General features: G+C 47.4%; 1 protein-coding gene across 1 annotated transcript in view; it reads left to right on the top strand.

The window, feature by feature from the left end:
• The first annotated feature begins 277 nt into the window (after nt 1-277).
• The window catches only part of LOC113009879 (aspartyl/asparaginyl beta-hydroxylase-like), a 21,297-nt gene continuing 12,199 nt past the window's right edge, over nt 278-9,375 (top strand). Inside the window, exons 1-4 of the mRNA XM_026148449.1 lie at nt 278-686; nt 1,947-2,102; nt 2,637-2,681; nt 3,325-3,393. Of these exons, the coding sequence (XP_026004234.1) occupies nt 605-686; nt 1,947-2,102; nt 2,637-2,681; nt 3,325-3,393 (352 nt within the window). The 5' untranslated portion in view covers nt 278-604. The remainder of the gene's footprint in view (nt 687-1,946; nt 2,103-2,636; nt 2,682-3,324; nt 3,394-9,375) is intronic.

The following is a 9,375-nucleotide window of genomic DNA, read 5'->3' as shown; positions in this document are numbered from 1 at the left end:
TGCACGCTGTGTTCATCTGTAGCGTCTGGAACCCCCTCAGTTCATGGCAGAGATGTTTGATCTGAGTCCATGCTGATGGTTGGAGTTTCATCTCATTTTAACCAACAAGCCCGTGATTGGTGAAGTGGTTTGTTCCCAGTTACATGCAGTGGCACAAATGTCTCTTCATGTAGTTACGTGTTTGTTACGTGTGTGACATGTTGCAGCTGTCTGCTCTGACATCCTTCCAGGACCTTGTTTTACTGCTGCTGTAAGAATACTGAAGGTGCAGTCGGCAGGTGCACCCTGCAAAGTAAACATGGAGGATTTTAAAGTTCACAATATCAGGCAGGGAGCGTTTAAATAATGTCCTCCCCTCTCTGTGCGAGGGCCAGCTGGTTTAACAGCACTATTAATAGCTGTGTATGACCTCTAGAAGCCATATCGTCTCAGAGAGAAGAATGGCACGCATGATGACGCTGGATGAGCAACAGAAAGAAAGCCAGTAAACAGAGAGAGAGGGCAGGGCCACATAGAGGGAGCGGCTGAGCTGATATTCGCCGTCGCTGGGCTGCACGCTTCTTTTTGGCCAGTTAACCTCCTGTTGGTCCACCATACGCCATAGATGGGTGATCCAGTGACCCTGGAGTCTGCCGCCTCTCCTGGTGTTACAGCAGTGCCCGCAGTGCTAGCTGCAGAAAACCAAGGTGAGGCTATCGAATACCAAGCAGCATGGCCTGGGTGGACGAGTATTTAATACCTGCTGGAGGAGCGAGTGTTCAGTCAGTGTCCAGGTTTAACATCCAGGTGTGTTACGATGCTGTGATCCAGATGTGTGACTGAGTGAGAGCTTCTTCTAACACGTAGTCACGCCTTTGCTGCTGCTGCCTGCTGTGAGTTAGATTTACACTCCCAGCTGCAATCATGCCCACGTATGGATTCATCCAGAAACACACAAACGTCTGCAGAGGAAAAGATGATGTCACAGCACAGGTTGGATGAGTTGGGGACCTGGCATGTTTCAGGTGTGCAGAGGAAGGAGGTTTGACCTAGCATGTAGCGGACTTTAGCACCTGTTCGTTCTCTCTGCCACCATGTTCTCACAGCGAGCGTGTCTTTGTCACTCCAAGAATAGATCCTTGGCTACACTCTACTGTCCCAGCACCACATACACGGCACTGGCACAGTAATGTCCTCAAATGATTTCAGATTATTTACACCAGGGAAATGTGACTGCTGTGGAAAATGCACCGTCAGAAATCTGAGGGTGCGAGTGATTCACAGCCTCAGGAAGAGAGAAGAACTCTGAATCTGATCGATTTACTGCAGAGCAGCAGAATCAGGCCCTGATCCACTCACACAAGCTTTCTTTGAAGGGTCAGATCTGCTGTTTGTTTCCTCTGAGTGGACACACAGTGGTGGGAGGGGTGAAAGGGCATGGTGTCCAAACACCTGAACTATGTGGTGACCTCCTGGAAATAAGGGTGGAGCTAAAATCTGCTTTTTTTTCCCCCCCTTTCTTTTTTTAAGCAACATTCTGGTTCACGCTCCACAGCAGCCTGCAGTGTGGGGGCCCGGCGGCGCCCAGTGTGGGGGGCCGTGCGGCGCCCAGTGTGGGCATCCTGTGGGGGCGTGTTTCCTGGGATTAAGCATGCTCAGAGTTTCAAAGTGAGGGCAGTTTATGGATGTACGTCCAAAGCTCAGACTGTCCTCAACATTTCTTTGAACACTTCGTCCTGCAGGTGTGTTCACGCCGTGCAGTTGGGCTTCATAAACACACAGGAGGACTTCAAGCTCCTCGCTGTGTTCACTGCTGTTTCGTCGCTCTCATCATTAGTCACACTTGTAACTCTAAAGTAGCATTAAGGTCAATGTACTTCAACTTCTATTTCAATGTTCTGAGTGTGTAAAGGAAAAGTTTGTGAGGGCCACAGCTGAACCTGACATCACGTGTGTTGTCTTTCCAGATGGTGCTAAAAGCCAGCCGTCTAACAAGAATGGGAAGAAGGCCGACTCCAGTGGCAGCAGCTTCTTCACCTGGTTCATCGTGTTGGCCCTGCTGGGCGTCTGGACGTCTGTAGCTGTGGTCTACTTTGACCTGGTTGACTATCAGGGAGTTCTTGGTGGGTACCCCCCCCACACACACACACACACATACCTAGAGGAACTTCCTGGGAAGGTGTGGCAGTAACCAGTTTGGCTTTTGTTGTCATCTGTCCACAGACTACGCCTAAAGTAAACCTCCACCTGCAATAAGAACCAGTCTAACTGTCGTTACCGGAGCATTAAATTCAGACCAGCAGTTATTACTAGTGAGCCTCAGTCTGCTGCTGTCTCAACACTTTAAACCAAATACTTTGGTGAACAGCCTGCCAGTCACATTAAAGCCAGTCAGATGAAATGAAGCTTGTAATGGGTGCATCTAACACAGCAGCATTTCTGTAAGTTAGCTTAAAGCTAGGTGCAGACTTTGCCTGCTGAGCCACGCGTGTAGAGGACGGCTGAAGCTGCTGCAGCCTGCCTGTCTTTGACCACAGCCGCCTGCATTAATGATAAATGGTCCATTCTTGTGTGTATGAAATGTGATTGTGTTTTATCTCTTAACCCTGTCTTTGTTACATTATGTGTGTTTTATTATTTGTTTGTTTTGCATGCAGATAAGGCTAAGGGCTTACAAATTAACCTGTCTGAAGCATTGCAAGGTAAAAACCCATAATGTATATTCTGCATATGTGAACAAAAATGTCTGTTGTCACACACACTGTTTGCAGAGCCCTGAGTCGTGTAGTGTTTGGCAGGAACATCTGCAGCGCTACACACATCCACAAACACTACGTATGCAGTTCAACACGCCCTTATAGTCGACCTAAACTGGCACCTCTGTGTACAGTGACACGCTTCATGTAGCACTCAGCAGCTGTAGAGAAAGGTGGAGTGAAGGCAGCCAAGCTGCCACACAGGCTGGAGGCTCGTCCCTAACCCTTGGACACTAAGGACACATATGTAAGCAACAAGTTGGCTGTGGTCGGTGGAGGAGTGCACAGCCTTGCAGCGTTGGTTCCTGAGTGTGATTCAGCTGGTGTGACTGGTGTGGTCACACTGGTCTCCAGCTGCAGTGTTCATGTATGATCTTAGAAACGCAGGCATCATGTAGGAGCAGTGGTTGGTAAACTGTCTTTCTCTAAAGGAAGCATTGTTACACCCATGTTTGACTTTAATACATTTGCCTTTAAAGTCATTTCTATATCATGATATACAGTTAGAATAATTACAGTAAGCACATGTTTAATGTACACGTATGAGAATTTGTCTAAGTGTGTCTAACTGTGTTTGCTGCTGCTGTAGGTAAACTGGTGGCGTACGACACAGACGGCGACGGAGATTTCGATGTCGAGGACGCAAAAGTTCTGCTAGGCAAGTTGATCAAACTACGATTCACAGCTGTTGTCTCTGTCACAACTACAACAAAAGGAATATTATCATCACAACATCTGCTTACCAGCTGTGATGGCTTTGTGTTTGTGAAGTAGACAAAATGCTAGTTTGGGTTTCTTTTGCATGGCTCACTCATTAGAAACAAGAACTCAGAGCTCCCTGTTTGGCTTTTATTCCAACATGAACATCTGAATGGCCTCAAACACTGGCTAATGCAGTCTAAAGCTTAGCTCTCTACATGAAAAGGTAGCTGCTCGGCCAATCAGGCAGCTTGTAGAGGCTGAATGGAGGCTCGTCACCGTCGGGTATCTAAGAGGGCGTTACTGTTCTTTATTCGCTCACGCAACAGGTTCCTTTAAGGAGCTTTTGTGGTGCTCAGCCTGGACACAGGCAGCATGTGTCTGTTTCAGGAGTCATCTGTAGACACTTCAGGGTTATCTGAGTCCCTTTGTTGGGTCTCTGAGCAGCTTGGCAGATTTTGCAGCTGGTGCATAATATTCGAAGGGAATTTGGGATTTCAGCACTTTCATCATGTCAGCAGACGAACTAGATGAGTCTTAGTGCTGCTTTGGCCTCTGGAGCAGGAAAACGGTGTAAGGCAACTAAGCTGTTTCATCTTATGTGCCCGCTCCAGTCTTTTGGAAATCATAATGTATTCTGTCGTCGCTACATTGGGATAACCCATATTTAAGTTTCAGAGCATCTCCCCTGTTGCCCCCTTCACCATCCACATTTCCACTATTCTGAGACACGTTCTAATTTGTTCACTGGATTTTGAAAATGTAAGAGAACGTGGTAGTGGTGTGTGTTTGCGGGCAGGAGGGACAGAAAACACACAAGTTTAAAAAACATGTAGTTATCCCAGTTGGGCTTCATCCAATCAGCACAGGTGCAGAGTAAAGAAGGTCAGACACCAACTAGGGAGCCTCAGCAGGACAAACAATCCTGATGTAGCAGGTGTATCAGAGAAGATCAGGAGAGTCTTCTCCAAGCACGGCATCCCAGCGCACTTCAGACCCAGCCACGCACTCACACACAACCTGGTTCATCCCAAACACAAGCTAGCAACACAGTGTGTGCTGTGAAGTGCAGCAAGGAGTGCGCAGACCTCTGCAATGGATCCACTGCATCAATGCACTGGAGCCGCTGCATCAATGCACTGGAGCCGCTGCATCAATGCACTGGATCCACTGCATCAATGCACTGGAGCCGCTGCATCAATGCACTGGATCCGCTGCATCAATGCAACGGAGCCGCTGCATCAATGCACTGGAGCCGCTGCGTCAATGCACTGGAGCCACCTCGACATGACGAGACTCGGCTGTACATGTGCACCTAAAGGTCAAAGGTCACTCTTTGGAGGATGCCAGTGTTCACAGATTGACAGTAAAAGAGAACATCTGTGTCCACTGTGACCGACCGTGGTTGTGGTTTATCACAGCGACTGTCTGCCGCCTGCACTGCAGCCTCAGCCCTCACTCACATCTTGGTCAGGTGATCTCAGCAGGTCACGTGACAGGATGGGGCGAGGTCTCACAGTGGTTTCGCCCAAAGCCTCTGGATGTAATGACCAAACCTTTTTCCACATCTTGGCTCATGTGATGAGGCACATGACGAATGGTGGGTCAATGAGAAGCTGCTGAGGGACGACGCCCACTACCCACCGGGGGCTCCCACTGTTGGTTTTAGAACTGAACGAGTCTCTCGGATAAGAAGGGAACATCTCCAGGTTCACTTGTCTTCATCTGAAGCTGTTAAAACTACCAGAACCTTGACGATGACCATCCTTCTTCTTCATGGGGATGTTTTATCCCCCTTTTATCTGTGTGGAAATAAATCCTCCATGTGTCAGATCGGCCCCCTCAGAGTCATCAGTGATCATTGGACTTCACATGAACCCTGACCCCGGGTCTTCATCCTAAGGATCACATTAAAGCCACAGTAGATCTGTTCATTTGCACCAAAGCAGAAATCTGACACCAGGACACCAAATGCACGTAAGACTTGACTGGTGTCTGAAACTGTGGTTGCCTTTGTTTGTGGCTACATGCTGTCTAACCCTAAATGAGGGTGATTGTGGTAAAGGCTTCCCAGGTCTCACCCTGCTGTGTGCAGGCTCTCTCATTAGTACACATGTATACAGTATTAGAAGCCGAGGAGGACAGCCCGACACATTTTAAACATGTGGTATTCATGCCTGAACAAGCTTTTATGGCCTTGTTCATACTTGGACAGATGTGTGGGGGCGTGTGTGGTCCTGGGCCATCTGCCTCCACATGACCTCTGCTCAGTGCTCTCATTACTTCCTGTAGTTGTCGACATGTCTCAGGTTATTGTGTTGCTGTTGGAGATGCAGCACTGTGACAACTCTGGTTCCAAAGCTGAAGCTGTTTCATTAGAGAAGCTTTCCCACAGAAAGCCAGCGTCAGTGCTCCCTCTCCTCCTCTGGGCTATCTGCACATGATGAGCATGCAGCACGAGTTTCTGATCTTTAAAGAGTGCACGTCTAAACCAGTAGATGACGTGTTGTTCTGCAGTCATGTGCAGACAGCCTGGCTTTGCTGATAAAGTCTGATTCCCTTGCTGTCTAACCTGCAAACTTCTCTGACCTTCTCCTGTTGTTTCCTCTCTTTCCTCCTGCACATCTTTTTCCTTCATTTGGTTTCACACTCTCCTTTTTCTTAGTTTTGTCACCACTTCCTTTCTCTCCTTCACTCCCACGTTTTGCTCCTCAACTTTCCTCCCATCCTCCCCGCCCCCCCTCATTTGCGTAGGCCTGTCCAGTGAGGGCGATGGTCAGGGTGAATCCCAGGTTCTGGATTGGTTAGAAGAAGTGGAGGAGGGCGGCTCTGATTGGTTAAACGGGTTCTTCACGTTCCTGTATGGACTGATAAATCCGCTGGAGCCGCTGGAGGAAGAGGAGGGTGAACACACTGCCTCAGGAAGAGCAAAGGATGTGCAGGAAGAGGATGAGGAGGATGAGAACGAGGAAGCGGTCAGAGGAAGACGACAAGCGAAAGACGATGGAAATCAGGGGCAGAAGATTGTGATTGTTGGCCTCCATAACCAATAGCCTCGGATTCCTGATAAATGTGTTGATCTGTGATCTGAGGGCCCATGCAGGAGCCGGAGCCATGGTGTCAGTATGTTTGGTAGATTTTACACAGCTAGGAAACGTTGGATCACCTCGTCTCCAGCCTGGCTGTGTCCACACCCAAGTTTCATCCTCTGTGACCGGAACAAACTCGGTTCTGGTTTCAAACTGAGGAGAAACTCTTTCTGTTGTTCTGGATACTCAGGAGCACTTTTAGAAGTGGGCGAGTACACTGAGTGCACAGCACTGTTGGCAGCAGCCAATGGCTGTGTGAGATTACACAAAATGCACTCGGACAGCGGCTCACGTGTCCCTCACATGGTCTAACAGTCACTGGTTTAATTTAAATGGCATGAATTAAACCAACAATTGCCCTCGTTATGGTTTTGGACCTGCTCAACACATAACCATGTTAATGGGAGTCAGGAAGTGCAGGAAGAGTCCATCAGGTGATCTCAAGCCACAGCCTCATCGTCCTACGTTTGCTGACTGCGTCTTCGTGGCGTCCTGACTGTAGCTGTCAGATATCGTCGCACCCACGTTCTCTGTGCAGCCACCACCAGCACTCATCACCTTATTAATGATTATGTTTCTGTAACATTGGGCACACACCCATCAGGTTTCATACACCTTTGGGTGCAAGTGAGCTAGCTTCAGGTGGGCCCTGCTAGCAGTACAGCTCAGTATCACAGCATCACTTCAGCACATTCATAGATGGAGCTGATCAGGCTGCTCCGAGCTGGAAATCCAAGTGAGGGAATTTCCCAGATCAAACTGGGAAATTCCAACTTTGAATTTGGATCTAGAACACACTTGGTGCTATTGGTTAGTGGGACTAAAGGACGCGCTACCTCCAGCAGGTACTCCAGCTGTGTAACAGGTACACATCTGTGCAGATGTCAAACTTCAGCTAACATGAAACATGCAGCTCCATGCAGCCTTTGGTCGGACTGCAGTTCTTCTTCATGAAGCCTCCACACAGTTCACACTTATTAAAGACACACGTGCATGAAATAAGAGGCTCGTCCCTGGATGTTGTTGACTCCATCATGTATGCAGGTTACATGTTAATAAGAACATTTTGGTAGTTACGTGTTTGTTAAACTGCCTTTGTCCAACTGTAGGTTGCCATGTTTGTCTTTAAGCCCTTGTTGCACTCAGCAGTGTCACATTTCGTTCTGTCCACCTCCTCGTCTCCTTTACTCCATAATAAAGAAAAGTGTTTCAGCGACCAGCAGTTGTGAGTTGACACCAATAAAGCGTTTGTTGGGACAGTGTACATGTGCAAGTTCATGCTGTAGGTAACAGTTTGTGTGACTAATGCAGGCAAACGTGTTTGTTTGCAGCTGAATCGACTAATATCAACCACAAGCTTCGAGATGTGAAACCCACATTTGCTGTATCGACTCGTGCATGTGTGTGTAAGTGTGTTAACGCGCCTGCACTGAACATGATGAATGAAACAGGCTCTTCCTGCTCCGGGGGGGGACACACTTCAACTTTGGCATGTGAGACCGACTCACATCCTCAATGCTGTCAAAGCACAAAAACCGTCTGTGACCCAGACGCGAGTGCAGAGCAGGTAGCGTCTCACCTCTTTGCTGTTAGCCGCCGGGCCTGGACCCATCGCCGTGTGTCCACCAACATGCTGAAGATGACTAATGTGGAGCTTCAGCTCACACCTGGAGTGCTTTTTGTAGCTCAACAGTTTCTGAATTTTCAAAATAAAAGTGTGGAATAGTTAAAAATAATAAACTATAAAATGTTCTTAGCAGTCAGCAATATATTAGCCCACCTAAGTTAATTATAAACACTGTGTGTGCAGAATAAGTTCATAAGTAATAAATATGAGCTGAGCTTTGTTCCAGTGATGTTGGAAATAAGGTGACGAGCTACAGCTGTCTCGCTCAGGTCAGAACAGGAAAGTGGAGTTTAATTCTTATTCATGAATTAGAACATATATATATGTACAAATTCTATGTTTGAATGAATTTATCAATTCATGGATTTCAGCAATCGTGTTATTTGGTGTCCAGCCCTTTGCTTGATGCGTCCGAGTCGGCCTGGTCTCTGACAGAAAGTGTCCACCGCTGCTGTAACGAGTGAACTTGGAAACCAGACTGTTCCTGCTCCCTCGTGCAGCCTAACGGTCAGAATATAGTCAGTAATCCTCTGTGTGATACGTGACTTTGTGCAGATGTCAGTGCATTTACAACTTCAGGTACCCAAACAAAATAATCAGTAACAGGAAGTTTACTTCCAATACTTCCTTTTTCTGTGCTGTTGGGTGATTTTCAGACCGTAGATTGTGAGTCAGTCTGGGCAGCAGCAGGAATCGATTAAAAACTACTACAGGTTCTTTTGTCAGCTGTTGTTCTTACACTGCCTAACAGTGACCTGTGAGTTCAGTCTTTGTTTCACTGAAACATGTCCACTCTGACCAGTTCACTCCCTCTGTGCTTACTGGGCCACTAAGTATTCACTCCTGCTCCAGTGTTTACCTCAGAATAGACTCAGTATATCACTGTCAGCTATCAGAACTGGCCTGTGGTCAATGCTGTAGATGCTAATGTTGGTTAAACATCCTTTCTTTTTGGCTAACATCAGTACTGTTAGACATCATACACAAGTTACTATCATGGAGCATATCAGCTAGCTCCAGACAGATTGTTGGCTAGCAATAATGTTAGCAAGCAGGGCACATTTAGTTGGCTAGTAGTAACTTAGCTCATAGATGGTCAGTGTGTTTCTAGCTTTAGCTGTCCGTCTGTTACGTTGCCAGACTTATCCTGGAGTCCACTCTGGGAATGAAGTAGAATTCAACTTTATTGTCATTGCACATGTAGAGGAAAGGGCTCATCACACAG

This window comes from Astatotilapia calliptera, chromosome 18 (genome assembly GCF_900246225.1).
Source record: "Astatotilapia calliptera chromosome 18, fAstCal1.2, whole genome shotgun sequence".
Classification (NCBI taxonomy): Eukaryota; Metazoa; Chordata; class Actinopteri; order Cichliformes; family Cichlidae; genus Astatotilapia; species Astatotilapia calliptera.
This window is presented reverse-complemented; position numbering and strand designations above follow the sequence as displayed.